The 18,909-nt window shown below is 39.1% G+C and overlaps 1 protein-coding gene across 3 annotated transcripts in view; it reads left to right on the plus strand.

Annotated features, from left to right (window-relative positions):
* Positions 1 to 1,877: 1,877 nt before the first annotated feature.
* The window catches only part of LOC134495175 (charged multivesicular body protein 3), a 34,393-nt gene continuing 17,361 nt past the window's right edge, over positions 1,878 to 18,909 (plus strand). Inside the window, exons 1-4 of one of the 3 annotated variants that reach the window (XM_063300401.1) lie at positions 1,878 to 2,171; positions 3,040 to 3,310; positions 9,816 to 9,955; positions 18,774 to 18,889. In XM_063300401.1, coding sequence (XP_063156471.1) covers positions 3,085 to 3,310; positions 9,816 to 9,955; positions 18,774 to 18,889 — 482 coding nt within the window. In that variant the 5' untranslated portion in view covers positions 1,878 to 2,171; positions 3,040 to 3,084. Of the gene's footprint in view, positions 2,172 to 2,240; positions 2,484 to 3,039; positions 3,311 to 9,815; positions 9,956 to 18,773; positions 18,890 to 18,909 lie in introns of those variants that run through there. The other 2 variants (XM_063300400.1, XM_063300403.1) reach the window with 2 other exon arrangements.

The raw sequence follows: 18,909 nt of genomic DNA on the forward strand, positions 1-18,909 counted from the left end.
ATTCACATAAACATACAGTCTATCTATACAGAATTTGATTTTGCTATGAAAAAGCCAGGCTTTTTTATTAGAATTCTATTAATTTGGATTGAAGTTTGTAGTTTAAGTTCCCAGAATAATGAATGAAAATATGTACAGGGAGTCTTCACTTAATGGTGTTAACTGGAACTGGAATTTCTGTCGCTAAGTGATGCAGTCGTAAAGCATGATATCACATGACTGCTGCTTAGCAACGGCAGTTCCAGCAGATCCCAGTTACCATTGTTAAGCAAGGACCTCACATGACTGTGAGTTCCAACTTCCCTATTGACTTTGCTTGTGAGAAGCCAGGAAGGTTGCAAATCACTGCAGGACGCCACAACAGTCAGAAATCCGGGCCATTGCTGAGCACCCAGATTGTGATCGCGTGACTGTGGGGGTGCTGCAAAGCCAGAACTCCAAGGACCAGTCGTAAGTACCACTCATTCAGTGCCATTGCAAGTTCAGTTGCTGAATGAGTGGTTGTTAACTGAGGACCGCCTGTAATTGCCATGGTTTAATCATGGTTTATACAATAATTAACTGGTTTCCTAATATACAATAGTAACAGAGTTCATACAACATGTTAAATTAAACCAAGTGATGACACTGTATGTTATGTGGGCCAGGTCATAATGAAAGAAAATTAATAGAGAATAAACTTGGAGTATTTCGTAAAGTGATGACTGAACAAAATACTATTTAAAAAAATTAAAATAATGAAATCTCACAAGTTTTTTGTGTCCTTGCATAAAACATCAGTTTTAACATTCTGACTTGCAAGTTTATTTTGCATTTTTATGATTGAGTGCCTATGATATTGTGGAAAATTGCATGACAATGACCACTGCTCAAAAAAGCCGCTGATTCCTGCCTTGCATGACATTGCTCCATCTGCTCTTCTTGGATTTGCAGTAGTCACAGGGAGAATTGTCATTCACTTTTAAAGTGAGTCTGCTTCAAAATCAGGGCCAAGAAACACCAGTTGTTTGAAGATTCTCTTTGAGCAATTGGCTAATTGTAGTTTTTTTTCCCCAGTTGCAGTGGTGGCCAAAGTAATGGCAGTGAGAATTATGTTAACTTCCTGTTCCCCCCTTATTTGCAAGATACGTATGCATGTTGTGAATCACTACTGTAATAGCTATGTTTGTATTAGATGGCCATGGTTAACTGAACTTAGGTTTCTAAATTAATGCAGTTGGCTTTGTTCAGATTTTATATATCTTGAGGCTGCTCTGGGGCAATGTCCCAGTAAGACATTAAGGCCTTTCCCTATTTGCAGCTGGTCAGAGCATAACCATGCTGTGGCAATATCTGTTTTCTGCTGTTTCTTTAATGTTGCCTTCATCTTGTCTCCACTTCAGAGCAAGAAACACATACATTGTCCTTAATTTGTGTTAAATAACGTTTTTCCTTATTTGTGGTCATTGAGACATGGTGGAAAAACGGTATGGTTATGTCAACCACTGCTAAAATATGTGGCTTTATTGATTGACTTACTACAAACTCAGCCACTGCAGTGTGTTCATCCTGGTTGATGGCTTAGAAAGGTGTGAACTCAATTGTGGTTTATTTAATAAATCATTGGTTAGTGCTATGTTTGAACCAGTTCAATCAGCTTTTTATAAGAAAACTTGAATTCTGGATACCTTGCTCAGTTCTGTTTTTAGACATTGTATCACACTATCATCTTGTGTTATATAGCATGATCGACTTACAAGAGTATCCCTTTAGATTTCCAAGGGAAGAAAGGAAGAGATCGGTATATACACACTCGTATTGTTTCTTCTTGGAAAACATGATTTTAATGTTAATTAACATTAGCCCCGAGATATCCTTGTAGATTTTCGTTTGAGGATGAATTAGAGCGCCAAACCTAAACGCATTTAGTAGGGAACAATTGCCGACTAAACCGAGTTTCGAGTCAAGACTGCAGAACCTAAGCAAGTGCGACGCGTACGGCAGGCGGCCCCGTCGCCCCTTTTTGCTCCCGCCGCTTTCTCAGCCAGTAGAAAACGTGGACGGAAAGGAGACGGCTATTTCTCTCTCGCAATCGCCGCGGGCAGATTAAAAGGCAAGCGGCCAGCTTTGGGGCCTGCGCTAAACGCACGAAGATGAATCCTTCCAACCCGACCGACCGGCAGGCTTTCTAGGTAAACAAACCCCTTGCGGGAAGCAACGCCCAGGTTGGTCACGAGGGGGGAAGCCGTACTTGGGTCGCCCGGGGAGGAAGAACCGCTGGGCTGGCCACGGTCTCTTCAGCCTTTCCGGCTCTCTGGATCCACATCCTCCCCTTCCCCCTCCCTTTGCGGCCGTCCGCGGCTGTAGACGTCACTTGTTATGTCTCCTCCGGCTCGGGTTCTGCTCCGCCGCGGGGAGGCGGCGACGACGGGGCTAGCGGAAGCCCAGCCGCATCACCGTCAGCGGTCCCCGCAGAAGTAGGGCCGCCGCCTGCCCGAGAAGGGGTAACAAGCGTGGCGCCTTGCCCTGCCCAGTCCGGCCGCCCTTTTTCTCGGCGCCGCTCCCCACCCCCATCGAGGAGCGCCTCTTATCCCACTTACGGGTCCTCCCTCACCTTTCCTTTTGAGCGCGCCCACCAATAGCCAGTTTGGCATCTCTAATACAGAACAACCCCCTCGCCGCCGCTGGACCAGAATTCTCCCCCTTAGGGTTCACCCCTGAAAAGCTCCAGCCCCTCTTTCGGGTGCTGCTCGTCAAGCACCTTTCCACGGTGAAGTCCTACTGCTACCGCCTTCCCCCCTCCCCCTTGTATTTCTGCCTCATCATCAGCTGGTCTGAAAAGAGAGGTGTCTCTCTGGCTGCCTCAAGCTAGTGCCAGTGTTTCCTCCCAGTGCCTCCAGACAAGGTCGTCTATTCTCTATCCATCCAACCAGGTCGGATTCTGTCCCAGAGAAAAAAAGGAGAGCCCTGACATTAGGGACAAGACCCCCAGTGTTCAGAATGCCTGGCTCCCTTTGCCTCCTCCAGTGGGACATTCCTCTCTTTCTCTCTCTCTCGTAGGACTGAGGGACTCTCTTCTGAGAGTCGAAAATCCACAAAGAAAAGATGTGGCTGAAACTGTTTTTCTTGCTTCTTTATTTTTTGGTCTTGTTTATCCTGGCCAGGTTTTTTGAGGCCATTGTGTGGTATGAAACTGGCTTCTTTGCCACCCAGTTGGTGGACCCAGTGGCACTGAGTTTTAAAAAGCTGAAGACCATTTTGGAGTGCAGAGGACTTGGGTACTCAGGGCTTCTGGAAAAGAAAGATGTCAGGGAGCTGGTTGAGAAATCAGGTAAGAACAGTATCTTCATAAAGGCTTATCTTTCAATATTGCTCTTTCTCCTCCCCCTCCCAAATAATTTTTCTTTTATTAAATATATTTGCAGTCACTTTATGATGTGACGAGTGCCTTAAGAGAACAAAAGACATTCAATAAAATTAGGAGTGACCTCAAGCTTGAAATGTATTGGCACTCTACGAGAATTGTTGAAGTGTGACTATTTCTGGAGCGCAAGGCAGCAGCAGGATGGGAAAGCGCACATACTGCACAGCAGCATAGAGGACAGAGAAATGCTGTCCGAATGTAGGTAAAAATGGTCAAGAAACACTGCTATTATCCATGATTACTTGGAAATAAATCCTCAAGATCTCAGTACAAGCCATTTGTTCAAATTTAAGTCCATTAAGTTCAGTGATACTCCTTAGAAAATGTGTTTAAAAAAAACTAAGTTCTGCTATTAAATTATAAAGCTTTTGTCAAAACACCCAAAGTATTCTCATATAATTACTGACATACAAATCTTCAAAAATCCATACACTAGTTCGCTTGAATATTTTTGAGCAGTGAGAAATGTGTTGAAGATGTAGTTGCTTCGAAGTAAATACCTTTTAAACTATTTTCTCCTAAGCATACCTTCATTCATGCTTCAGATTTGTCATGCAGCTGTAGATATAATAGCATTAATTAATTAATGCTTTGTACGTAATATAGCCCTTGTGCACCATTTTAGTAGAGCAGGAAAGCCTATGAGATGTTTCCACAAAAGTTACATACATCTCTCTTTCTGCCCCAACTTGAGTTGCATCTTACAGTTTTGGCTGTCTGGTATTTAATCCTTCATTCAACAATATTGGAAGCATGCTGCATATAAGGGCTCTTCATGTCCCACCAACAGCAGCACAACGTTGTGTTACTAACTGTTGTTAAAGATACTTCCTCATGAAATTGCTTTGGTTTTATACCCAGTCTGCTGTGGAGGCAGCCACATGCATCTTTAGCTGTTCTAAAGCAGTGTTTTTCCTCTTCTCCACACAAATCTTGCTGTACAAATAGTCTACAAGACTTTATTCATGTTGATGGAGATGACATGGTTGGGGCTCACACTGGCCATTAAGGCTGCAGGAGGAACATCCTCTCCCTCTGTTCACTGAGCACTGTCCTTCATGGCCATTTTGACTCGAGCTGCTGGAGAGACTGCACAACTGGCTTCTGTGGTAGCATTTGTTCTTGTACTAATTGATGCATTCTGAAAATACATTATTTGGGCTCCTTGTAAATACATGTTTACCGTTCTTTTGAAAGAGTGATAGACAGGTCTTCAAAAAGAGAGGAGGGGGAGAAGAATGTGTGTGCTTACATATGTCTCTTGCCCATATTGCAATTTTGCAGCTTGGGATGTGTTCTCATTGCTGAACCTTGCCTTCCATAGATTTCAAAGGAGTTTACTCCTGAGCAAGCACTTATTTGGATGTTAGCCCTTAGTGAAGAATCTGGAAAAAGAGGAGGGAGCCAACTCTTTACTTGCCACACAGACAGTCACACAAAAAGTCAAAGTTCCCTGTGAATGCACATGTGCCAAGTGTTTCTACAAAAGCAAACTAAGGTTTGACAGATGGCCACTTAGCCATCTACCACCATCTCCTCCCCAGTCTTACTCCTTCTTAAGAAGCATGATTGGTGAATACTTTTCTTGTGGGCTCCTGATGTTTGATGGGAGGGCACATGAAGTCAGGGGAATCCTTCAGTTGCTTTCTTTAACTTGTCCACATTAAAACTGTAAGGATAGCACTACTCCCTAGCTTTATTACTGTGGCAGAATAGGATTAGGATTCGCTGCCTCAAGGACTAGAAGAAAATACGTTACAGCAACACAATTATGAGGAACAGCCACTGGGCCCATCTAGCTCAGAGTTGAGCAACTATTCATATCTGGGGAATAATTACATTTGGGGATGAAACCAAGAGCCACAGTGCGTAGATAGGGATTAAATAATACCACACCAGTTTTTTCCCCTCTTTTTAGTACATTAAACACACAACACATACAATTTCGTTGCTTGATTTTATGCCTAAAATAAGCAGAAAATTACACTTCTATTTCTTTCTTGGTTTGCCACCAAATTCAAATGATGTTATTTTAAAAGTGCTGTATGGATTTCAGAAAAAGAGGTTGGTGATCTAGTTATCCAACTCTGATTTATTTTATTTATTACCTCTAGCAGAGATGGACATTTGATGCCAGGTCTGCCCTTAATGTCTTGTAGGAGGCAAAACCCAGAGTGGATGGGGCCCTGATGTAAAATTAGTGGGGGTCAGCTGGATTTTTTGGTGAGGGTTGTTTGTTTACAGAGGATGTTTTGGAGCTTGTTCTACAGTTTTCATATATTTCTCCTCTCAAAATGGTAGGAAACTATACCATCTGAGTTTGACAGTTGTGCTCTTGGAATTTGGCAGCATGGTCAGAGAGAGCCTTGGCAAAGAAGGGGTTTATAGGCCATATGCTACCCTTGGGCTGCTGTTTCCCGGCCCGTAGTGTACAGTATGCTAACTGGCAATGGCTGTCTGATTTCTTAAGGCAATCTTTCAGATTCTTACTTGAAAATATGCATGGTTGAACTTTGGAGCTCTTGTTGCATGTATTCTATCACTTTATTGAGCTAAGTTTTCAATCCACATTTTATATTTTAATTCTGAGTACACCTATCATATCCCTTACTTCTGAATAGTCCATATTCACAAATATGGTCAAGACTACACATTAACAACCAGTCCTTTATCTATTCAGATATCTTATAGTGCTCTATTTGGCTTAGTGATAAAATATGATTATGTGATTCTATACATGGAATATTTTCATTTATTATATTTATACCCTGCTTTAAAGCTATTATTGTTCAGTTTAAATACATATAATTAAAGAAGGAAAAGCGTTATAATCAGCCTACTTATTCTGGAAATGTATCTTACATGGCTATGATTTTGTGGGCTAAAACAGTGGCAAAACCACACAGATAAAAGGACATGTTAAGTAATGGTACATGGATGGTATAGTGTAATTCTAAAGAGGTACATTTGAAAATGTGAGGTAATATACCACTGTTCTATTTTACAAATGCTCAGGGCAATTACCAAAGTGTTAATTTTTGGAGACAATGACCTGAATTTCCTGAAAGAAAAAATATTGTGGACTACAGCCCACAAAATGTTAAGTCATAATACAATTGTTGGTTTTTAAGATAGCCTAAGCGGTTTTCATGTTCATGTCCTAGTAAGCAAATTTCCATGGGGGAATCCAGTACTAAAAATTGTAATAAAGCAAAGAAAAAATTGAAGTGAATCCACCATAGAGAAAATAAATGGTAACATCTACTCAGTTTGTCTACCACCATCCCAACCTTCTGGAACAAAAATATCTTTGACAGTGGAAGGAAGACAAAAAGCAAAGATGCTAAATGGGATCCTTAAGCAGGAAAATTCCAGAGCCCAGATATAGAAAACAGAAAACCAATTTGGCACAGATACTGACTCCTTTCTAGGATAACAGTATTCAAAGAAACAAGTTCAAATTAAGCTCAGTTTACTATTTACATGCTCTATAGAAATTGCACTACTCACATGACATTGCATGCAAACTGTTTTATTTTCTCCCATCAATTTACAGTATCTTTCAAGCTAATACAGGATTTTCACATGGTGTAACAGGAATGCTGTAGGCAGATTTTCTGGAGAAAGTTGAATGATGCAGAATATTAAACTTCTTAGGTTTATTTAAGTTTTATTACTTCACACACACTGAAAGGATAGAGACTGCTTCCAGATGAGAGCTTTACTATAAAATTACCATACCTTATTTAATTTTAAATTTCTCTGAGTAATTAAAAAGGGTCAAGATGTGTAATTCACAACCCATTCCCATCATCACCACTGTATCACCATCTAAAACTTTTGCAGGCCATCAAATAAGCAAAAATCTTTAATATAGTCTGTCTGATAGGAATTTAATCTGTATTTAAAGTTTGTTTGAATTGCTGCATTTTTAATCTCACTCATAGATGCATTATACTCATCACAATACATTTATCTGTTGTAGGCCTCCCAGTAGAGATGATAATGTTATCACATTACTTGTGTTGACCATCTGCAGTAATTCTCATGGATCACCAGTAGTCCATAGACCACAAACTGGGAACTATTTCTCCAGATGCTGTCCTCTATTTATAAACTTCTTGTCCAGAGAAAGATGGAATAGCTGCATAAGGCTTTATGATAGATGAAATTAGAAGTCCTCTATCTGGAAACACCCATAGGCTCAGATGATCATATAACTCACATGTTTGCTGTATATTTGTTCAGTTAACAAATAGTGGGATAACAAGGCATGACAATCTTCTTAATGGGCCAGGAGCTGCTGTGAGGCTTTTTCTTACCTGAAACTTAATATTATATTTTATGCACTATGTCATTTGTGCTGCCCTTTTAGGAAGGCTCTAAAAACCCACTGGAGTGTTTATGTTTTAAGTTTCGTCTTTCACTGACACAGTTGTTTAAGCATTTCAGTTATAAGTACTGTATGTTTTAAATTTTTGTAAGCCACCTTGAGTTGAAATCAGATTAATAGATAACAATAAAATATTCTCTGTCATTTAAGTTAATTTTATCTTTATACTGAATTAGAGAAGGATGGGAGTGGGGCCAAGAGAAGGTGGCTTAAAGCCACCCACTAAGTTCATATTTAGATTGGTATCTGAATGTGAAACTCACGTATTTTGCTACTATGCCATGCTACCTCACAAGATTTAGGATTATTTCATGGAAAACAAAACAATGTTTTATTTATTTATGTATTTATTTAGCTTGCATACTACCAGATCTAAACAACTTGGCACAGTTTACACTGGAGTAGTTTATAAAACCAAATAATCATAATACAGTAAATTTTTTAAAAATGTAATACTATAAAAACATCGGCAGCAGCCATATGGAATGATGCACAAGTGGGTAAAGTCAGACCTTTGGGAGAAGGCTATTTTACCAGTGGGGTTCACCACAGAAATCTCTTCCTCCAGGCCATGACCCATTTCATCTCCAGTATGTGGGGAACCTAAAGTATCCCCCAGCAAGGACAAATGCACAGGATAGGATGGTTCTACCTGAAGTAAGAGCTAAACCATGTATTGTGGAAGGTGGGATTCCTAAGAATGGACCTCTTACTCTGTGAAGGGCTAAATATTGATTAATATTTTCTAGAATACTAGTTTTAGCCATACTGCCCACAAATTTTTGGATTATTTTACTAAAATTCTAACTTACAAAATAATATAAATTATACTGACTGTTTGAAGTAAGTAACTTCTGGGTGACTTTTATTTCTACTATAAAAAGAGATAGCATAAGGAAAAAATACTAATCTCATTCACTAGAATTTCCTTATTGTAGCAGGGTGTGAAGGGGAAAATCCCCCAACCCAATTGACCAGTGGAGAGCACACAATCTGCTTGAGCCAAGTTTTTTGAGCTGCACAGGGGACAGAATACAAAGTTCTGCCCACTGAGAGAAGGGTGAGGGAAAAGCTTATATAGTGATCTTGTTTACAGGAAAAGGACAGTAGCACCCCTTGGCAACAAAGCCCATTCATAGTAAACTTGTATTTTTAGCCTTTGGTTTGTTTAGTCAGCAAGCCTTGAGGCATAGCCAGGGGTCAACTCCCTCTTTACCAGTAACTAGCCTCTGAGTTTGCAGTTTCAGCCCCTTAGTAAGCTATTTGTATTTTTATATTTTCAAGCATTTGGCTAAGCATTGAAGCATCTTTGAAGCCATTTTTTTTAGGCCAAGCTGTTTCATTAGTTATTTTCTCCTTCAGGTGATTCTCACAAACCCATAGCCTGCCAGATCCCTTCCTGGAATGTCCATCCTTTCCACCTGAGTTCCAGGGTGCCTAGGTGTAACTGCTTCCAGGTGAAAAGGTTCTACCTGGAACAGACAGTTAAGTTGACACCACCTGTTCTTGAATGGGGGTATGCTCCCTTCTTCTGCAGTCTGAATGAGCAAAACAGAAAAATCCCTTTCCCCAGGATGAAATTTTAAATAAAGTGGCTCCAATTTCACATCTTCACCAGATTGACTAGCCAAAATGGTTTTGGTGTGCAGTGTGCTAGTCCAAATCCATAGGGACAGCTATATAAATTTGCTAAATAAATAAATGCAACCTACCCAGATTGGGGGAAAAGAAATGTATTAAGTCCCTCTCCCAACCTCAGTCTCACTGCCCTGCCTCTTGTTAGAAGAAGACATTAGCTTTATAGAGTGATAAAATAATTAAGAGTCACCAGCTATCTGTAAGTCCCCAGATCCACTGTGCTTACAAATAAGATATGTACAAATATATGTGTTTTGCTTTTCCTCAGCTCTTTTAAAATATAATTGATAGTCTTGGTTTACTTTTGAGTCAATGTCCCTTTGGCTAATGTGACCTTTAGAGTTTTATGGTACTGGTGTTTCTTTTTGTCTCATTTCTCAGGAGACCTTATGGAGGGTGAACTTTATTCTGCTCTCAAGGAAGAGGAAGCCTCTGAATCTGTTTCCAGTACAAACTTCAGTGGTGAAATGCACTTTTATGAGTTGGTAGAAGACACAAAAGATGGTATCTGGCTAGTACAGGTATTACATGTGTTCACTTTGAAAATAAATCAGCCTCTGAGTAAGGTCATAGTGCTCTGAAAGTGGTGGATTATGTCTCAGTGTTTTGTAAATTGGTATTGACCTAACGTGTTTAGATGCTGTTTCCCATTATTCCCTTTTTGTGAGGTGCATATTTAACTCAGTCATTTTTGTGAAAATATGTGTTTACACAAACATTGAAAGTTTTAAAAACATTCGAGGCATGAAAAATGAACACAACTGAAGACTCCATGGTGGTACTGAACAATAATTCTTACAGATTTATAATTGGCTAAAAACAGAATCAGGCAGCGCCTAACTGATTTTGGCTGATGTTGGAAAGAAACAAAGCTGTGGCAAACCAGAAAAGCCTAGTCCTGTAGGCTAGACTAGGGAGTTGAAAAAAAGAAATCCTAGAAGAAGACAATGGGAAATCAGTTCTAAATTGTTGCCAAGGAAGCAACATTGACATGTTCATTTAGTCACCAGGAGTTAAGCTTGATTTTAAAGCAAAGTAGGGACTAATGGAAAATTATAATTATGGAGGAATGTAATAGTGTTGCAACAGCCCAGGTTCTGTTCAGAAAAATTGCTGGCCTTGAAATCTGGTTTTAAGAGTGCTAACGGTCATAAACTGATGTTAAACATCCTTAGAAAAGAACATACTCCACCTTTAAGCAGTGAAGAGGAAACAAAGGGTGGTGTTCATAAAAAGTTCACTTTCCTTAGATTCCAGTGAAAATTAACAGTTTTTTTTCTCTTCTCTTCCATTCATCTTTCCCTATGCTGGCACCTGGATTATTCTTAAATAAACAAGAGCTTTCCCAAAATATATGAATTGGAATCTATACTTTTTAACTTATTAATTTGAGCAACAGGGTATTTAAATAATATTAAGTGTCACTGACAAGAAAGGGGATCTTGGGGTAATGATACATAATCCAATGTAAATGTTAGCTGAATGTGTGGCATTCTAAAAAAGGATAGGCTTGACATAGATCCCATTATATATATATATATATATATATATATTCTAGGAACGCGGTGGCGCTGCGGGTTAAACCGCTGAGCTGTCGATCGGAAGGTCGGCGGTTCGAAACCGCGCAGCGGGGTGAGCTCCCGTTGTTAATCCCAGCTCCTGCACACCAAGCAGTTCGAAAACATGCAAATGTGAGTAGATCAATTGGTACCGCTTCGGCGGGAAGGTAACGGCGTTCCGTGAGTCATGCTGGCCACATGACCCGGAAGTGTCCTATGGACAACGCTGGCTCCAAGGCTTAGAAACAGAGATGAGCACCGCCCCCTAGAGTCGGACTCGACTGGACTTTACGTCAAGGGAAACCTTTACCTTTACTATATATATATATATCCAATGTAAATGTTAGCTGAATGTGTGGCATTCTAAAAAAGGATAGGCTTGACATAGATCCCATTATTTATATATATATATATATATATATATATATTTATTATTTTTTTGGAGTAAGCAACAGTAAGCAGAATTCAGAAAAGAAGTAAGAAATAATGAACCAGAGAAATTAAAGTCGTGAGATAATAAAAGATAAAGGGAACAGGCTTTATAAATTACCTATTATCCTTTACACTTCTTCCATTTTGAGGTCACCTCAACTTCAGCCAACCACGACATCTTTGTTCTTACTTTTCCTCTCAACTTCTTCACTCTTCCTTCATATGTTTGTTTTGCAATTCAATCCTCATTCATTCTCTCTATATAACTAAATCACCACTACATATTTTTTCATACTGGGCACTTACTTTTGTATTCAATCTATATTACTTTGGCATTCTTTCATTTTTGTTCCAATTGCTTCTCATTTTATCTCACACACTTTTTAAGTGCCAAATTCCCATTGCGTTAAACTTAACTCTGAAATACTTGGTTCTCACATCCATATTACAAAGGGTGCAGAAGCATGGTCTTATACAGTACGTGGCTGTTTTAACTTCTTTTGATACATATTCATTCATTGCAAGAAATCAGGTAATATCTACTACCTTTCTAACAGCATTTGCCCCTCTAAAAATTTGTCCAGCCATTTTCTCATGTTAAATAAGGTACATAAATTAAAATTCCTTGCTCTAGTGTTTCATCATCCATGTATAGTTTGCATATTTCATTTCATTTTCCCTGTCGAACATAAGTAGCTTGACCTTCAGTATATTAATTTCCAGATCTATACTTCTGTTGCTTAATATAATCTATCTAACATTTGCTACAGATGATTTCATTCTCAGCCAACAATGCAGCATACTGTATTTGCATACAAAAGCACACATACATTCATGTTCTTAGTTAACATGCCTAGTGTCACCACAAGCATTCTTTATACATTTATTCATTGATACATTACATAACCCAGAGGACATTACATAACCCAGAGGACATCACACATTGTCTTATTCCCTACACAGTGTTGAATTAGCTAAACATTTCATTTATTCCCATATATGCTTCACTTCCATCATGCACTATTTTTATTTCATTCAGCAACCCATCTTCAATTCCATATACCTGCAGAACATTCTATTATTCAGGCCTATTCAATTTATCAAATACTTTCTCTAAATTAAGAAATGTACAATAAACCTCCTCACCTTCATACATTTCTCAAAGCTTCGTCCTTACTCTTTACAATATGGCAATACAGTTCTTTTAGTGCATAAAACTATATACATAGACAATTCATTTAATTTATTTGGTAAATTTATACAGCTGCCCACCTCACATACGTGATTCTGAGTGGCGTACAAAATTAAAAAATAAGACAATACAACAAAATAACCAAAAAATAACCACAAGAATCATTTAAAAAATTAAGACAATAAAAAATAATCTGCGTGAGAGTGCAATCAATCTCACTAACAGTACGGCCATTTCGCAGGCTCCACATCACCACTACCAGATCCCCAGACCAGATGGCAAAGCCGTGTTTTCAGGCTCTTCTGGAAGGCCAGCAAGGACAAGACCATCTGACCTCAGGGAGAATGATGTTCCAAAGGGTGGGTGCCGTGACAGAAAAGGCTCTCCTCCTGGGTCCTGTCAGATGACATCTCTTCATAGACGGAACCCGCAACATGCTCTTCCTGCCAGACCTGATGGGATGGGTAGATGTGATTGGGAAGAGGCAGTCCCTCAAATAACCCGGCCCCATTCCATGTAGGGCTTTATAGGTCATTACTAGCATCTTGAATTGAATGCGGAAGCAAACTGGTAACCAGTGCAGCTGGTGTAAGATCAGAGTCTGCTGATCTAGGTGCGCACATAACTGTGCACTGTGCCACATTTTGTACCAACTGAAGCTTCTGGATGCTCTTCAAGGACAGCCCCATGTAGAACGTGTTACAGTAATCCATGCAGGAGGTGACCAGGGTGTGAGTGACTGAGTGTAGGGCCTCCTGGTCCAGGAATGGGCTCAACTGGCACACAATCTGAAGTTGCACAAAGGCCGTCCTAGCCACAACTCATCGAGCAGGAGTTGTGAGTCCAGAAGGATTCCCAGATTGCGCACTGGGTCTGTCTGAGGCAGTGCCACACTATCCAGAACTGAAGACAGCAAATTCCCAGATCCAGGTGGCCCCAAAGCCACTCAGTTTTGCCAGGGTTGAGCTGAAGCCTGTTGTTCCCCATCCAAACCCCAAAATATATTACATGTGCTGATAATATTAATGACAATGGCAATTCTTCATGATTGTCAGTCAATTTCCGTATAGAAGAAGGCGTGTTTTGCTTTTAACTTGAAAATACCATAAATGTTCATCCTCTAAGTTATATGTATTAAGACTGTACAAAGCATTTGAAAAACGGACTTAATAAGATGAATTAACACCTCTCTTCAAAGTATTAAAGCTGATCATCCTTTGCAAGATTTATGTAACTGCTTCAAAAGCAGATCCTAGCTGTCCTCATGTGTGTGAATGCACACATATAACTAGTCTTGTCTGGTCATTTATATAATCCAGTTTTTCTACAAACTATACCATAGTGATATTTATGGATAGTTAAATTTTAAAATAATAGTATTGACATTAAAGGTAATTTAATATTTCATAACAAATAGAATAAAAAAGCAAGTTCATAGAATGTTTTGTGTAGGATAAAAATGTCTTGACCAAGAAAAGAGGATCTTGGGGTTGGATAGATGGCTCAAGAAAAACATCAGTCACAACTGAAATACTGTGTGCAGTTCCAGTAACTATATCTTAAAAAATTAATTGCTTAAAAAAGTGCAGAGAAGAATGACTAGAATTTGAGGCTGATTAATCCTCCTATGGAAAAGGTTAAAACATCAGAGGTGTTTTAATTGTGGAAAATAATGAATAAGAGGGAACATCGAGCTTTATAGAAACATAGTAGAAAAATGTGTAGCCTATTTCATAAGGCCAGAACCTGAGTCATCCAATGAAGAAAAGTTGTAGAAGATTCACCACAGACAAAAGGAAGTATTTGATATGGCATATAGTTAGTCTGTACAGTTGTGGGCACCAATTAGCTTTAAAAAGTGATCAGATCAGTTTAAGAGCATATAAAATATAGCTGGTGGTAAATCAGTAATTAAAAGGGAAAATCACAAGACTTATTAAGTGTTGATGTCAGTTGAGCTTAGAGAGGATGGAAGAGGATTTAGCTGGGAGTAGTTTTGAAATGATGGCAACTTCCCCTACCAAAAAAAAAAAGGAAATTGGTCTGCTCAGATGCCTAACTGATTATAATTTGTGTAAGATCTTTCAGTATGTAATTCCTTGCCATCAGAATAATTTAGAAGTTAAGCTATTACTGACATCCACATTATCAACATCATAAAGGCAATAATCTTTTTTTAAGTTTAAAGCTTCAAGTAATTTGGGTGAAAACCCAAAAAAGCTTCACTATTTAACATTGTGCAACAAGAACGATGTAGTCATTTATAGCAACACACACACACACCAATTGTATACAAATAGCTTATGGCAAAGGGGGGTTGCCACTTACAAATAATGGGTTTCTTTTGGAAAACTTCACTCAGTGCAAATGGTCAAAGTAAAATGCTGTGCTTCATTCAGATAATGACAGTCAGCTATTGTCATGAGCACTGATGGCGAGCAGGAGGGGGCCCCTATCCAGGGGGGAAAACGCATGCGTAGTACTGAGGAGTTAAGCAGCCATTCAAAGAGACACAGATCAGACCCGCCTTGGCTTTGGGGTTTATCTGTATGGGTTTTTCTCACGCTTCTTCCGTTTGTTAGGATTTTCTGTCTAATGTAGCAGTAATAAAACACTAGAGACCTATTCCTTGTCTCAGCGTGGTTCCTGGCTGTTAGGACAGCTATACTGTCAATTGGCACCCTAGGTATCCCTTAGAAGCGGGGCAGAAAAAGACAAATAATATTTAATATTTCTTTTTATAAAATAAATTGTGTAGTAGTCTCCTAGAAGCTATGCATCTTTCTCTTCCAAAGACATGTTTCTTTTATAACCCATGAATGTTGCAGTTTTTGACCATCTGTTTGGTTGTGTCCTATTGTGATATATATTCTTCATTTTCGTTTGGCAGACTTCTCCCTCATGCTTTCATCTGTTCGTGTTTGCATGTTCACCACATGGTTTTCCTTCTCTCACGTGCATGCCATTCTTCCCCCCTCCCTCCCCCCTCTTTGCTAACCCACACACAGCACTCTCTCTCAGACACGTACAACTTCACCCGAAGATTTGGTCCTCCACTAGCAGCAGCTCTCTTGGTTTTGTGCTGGGCAGGTTCTATTCTCCCCAGGATGCCTGGGGAATAGAAGCGCCAGGGGGAGAGAGATGGTGGCTGGTGAGGAGCCAGCCATAGGCTGGCAGTTTCTCCCCATTTTAAACATCTAAAGCTTGGAGGCTATGATTATTTGAATTCTAATTAACAAACAAATCAGATTATAAGATACCATTTGATGTTCTATGTATATTTCCTCTGAGTATACCTTCAGCTTCAGTGGGAGCTTTCAGTCTCTTCCTTTTGTATGCAGATTGGAAAGGGAAGGGAAAAACATGGAAGCCTAGGATGTGGCTTGTGCCAATGTTACATTTGAACTGCCTCTTTGTATTCCACTGTATGCCGCTGTTGCTGACGTGAGTTTATTGTTTATGGGGTTTGTTGTTCTCGCTTATATCTCATACTGGATATCTGGATAAGCTGAGCCCAAGGCTGCAATATATACAGTAGTTGTCCTAACAACCAGGAAACACACTGAGACAAGGAACTGGTCTCTAATATTTATTGCTAGTACTTAACAGGAATCCTAACAAACTGAAGAAGCGTGGGAAAAACCCAGACATATAACCCCCAAGGGTTAAGGCGGTCCCGATCTGTCTCTCTTTGAATGGCTGACCAATTCCTCAGTGCTACGCATGCGCTTAACAGTCTGGATGGGAGCCCCCTGCTTGCCATCCTTACTCATGACAGTAGTATAGCTTTTTGGTATTCTTTACAATGATGTTATTGCTAATTCTGAGTTTTTGAGTATCTGCCAAAATAAATGGACTTTGGCAGTTTTAAGGGGTGAATGATTTTGCAGTCTTGCCACATGTATGTTTTTAAAGAAATAAAAAGTGGTATAACTGAAATTTGACGATCTGGCTGCCAGGTTTCAGGGGTATAATCTTGAGGCATTTTTGGTATTGTAAAAGGACTGCTCAAGGGCTACACTCTGGATATACTGTTATAAAGGTCCCATGTATTGAGAGCAAGATAGAGTTAGACAAGGGCATAAGAGTTTTTCTCTCTCACACAGTGTTGGAACTCAAGGTTATCCACTGAAGCTAATTGCAGGAAAATTCAGGGCTTATTAGCCCACCTGCGCAAAGATCCAGCCAATCCCACCTACCAGAGCAAGCTCCACCCTCCCCAGCCTGCATTCGTTCATCCAGCTGCCTCCTCTCCCAGTTTCCCGCACTGACCTTTGGACTTTTTCACTCAGCCGCCACGGGAAAAGCGGAAGCGCCTCGCTGCCAGCCCCAGCTTCTCTGGCAAACGTTTCCTCTCCATGTGGCTCCCTTCTGAACGCTGTCTTCCAAAGCTTATGTTATCTTCTCAGCTTATGCTGTCTTCTCAAGAGGTCCCAAATTTTGTTTCAAGCTGTTTGTCCATCAAACCTAAAAGAAGAACTTCTGGTTTCACTTGTACATTTATCTTAAGAACCTTTTGAATTGTAATACATATTTGTTCCCAATATTTCTTAGCTTTCTTACAAGTCCACCATAAATGATAAAAAGTGCCTTCTCCTTGGGAACATTTCCAACATACATTTGATACTCCTTTATACATCTTCAACAATTTATCAAGGCTTAAATACCAACGATACATCATCTTATAAAAATTCTCTTTCAAATTGTAATTCAGTGTAAATTTCAAACCTTTGAAAATTCTCCCATTGATCAAGCATGATATTATATCCAAAATTCTTTGGCCATTTAATCATAGAATCTTTAACATATTCGTCCTCCAAGTTCATTTGCAATAACAGTTTATACATCATAGCAATAACATGCTCATCGGTAGTACATAATCCACTTCAAACTGGTTTTTTCATTCACAAAATTATAAATCTTATCCAAATTAAATCGTTCTGTCAATTGTGCGTAAGTAAACCAATGACAAGTATAACCCTCCATTTCTAATTCTTCTCTTGTTTTTAACTTAAATTCTCCTTTTTAGCTTGTCTCTTTTTTCTTTAGTCTCTCTTTAATTTTTTCCTATCTGATTGTGTTTTATCTTTATGTTGAAAATTTAATAAAGTTTTTTTTTTTAAAAAAGGAAAGGTACTCTCTCAATTTTTAGGAATGGATCCAGAATATGAGTTTGTCATCAGTTTTTTAAAAGTCTCTTGTGTTCTAAAAATGAGAGGATGACACAGTATGTTGTTATGTGGTCTAGATTTAATGACAAACATGATAATTGAAGTTATTTTATATAGCTACAGTATTTATAGTTATTTGGATCTTTTCTGCTGTTCATTGGGGGGGTTATTATGTTTGGTTTATCTTAATCACTATAATATACTTAGGTTTTTTTCTTCAGAGTATAATTCTTCATCCTTTTTTAGTGATGTAGACTTTTTTGTATTTCACTATTTTATAATTTAATTTATAATTTAAAAAAACCTTCCATTCACCCCCAAAATTCAGTCATATATATTAACTATATAGGTGTATATGAGGAACAGAACTGATGAAATTCAGGTTTCTTACCAATATGAACTTAATTTTGGTAAACAGTTTAGTTGAAGAGTGGAACTGAATTGATCAAAAATGCATAACAAAAATCTTATTTAAGCCAGAGTATTGCAAGATATGCAGAATCTTTGACCTGTTATACTGTACAGGTAGTCCTTGCTTTTAACAACTACAATTGGGACTGGAATTTCGGTCGCTAAGCGATGCGATTGTTAAGCAGATCCGACCCAATTTTACAAACTTTTTGTGGCAGTTGTTAAACAAATCACTGTGGCTGTTAAGTGAATCACATCGTCGTTAAGCAAACCACGTGGTTGTTAAGCAAATCACATGGTTTCCCATTGATTTTGCTTGCTGGAAGCTGGCTGGGAAGGTCGAAAATGATGATCACATGACTGTGGGATGCTGTAATGGTGGTAAACATGAACAGTTGCCAAGCACCTGAATTGCGATCACATGACAGTGGGGACACTGTGATGGTTGTAAGTGTGAGGACTGGTTGTAAGTTGGTTTTTCAGTGCCATCGTAAGTCCAAACTGTCGTTAAACAAATGGTCATTAAGTGAGAACTACCTGTATATTTAAATGTTCTTTTCTTTTTTTTAAATAGGTCATAGCAAATGATAGGAGCCCTTTAATGGGAAAAGTCCATTGGGAGAAAATGGTGAAGAAAGTTTCAAGGTTTGGTATACGTACAGGCACTTTTAATTGCTCCAGTGACCCCAGGTATGTTCTCTGAAATGCTG

The sequence above is a fragment of the Candoia aspera genome, chromosome 4 (assembly GCF_035149785.1).
Source record: "Candoia aspera isolate rCanAsp1 chromosome 4, rCanAsp1.hap2, whole genome shotgun sequence".
Lineage (NCBI taxonomy): Eukaryota > Metazoa > Chordata > Lepidosauria > Squamata > Boidae > Candoia > Candoia aspera.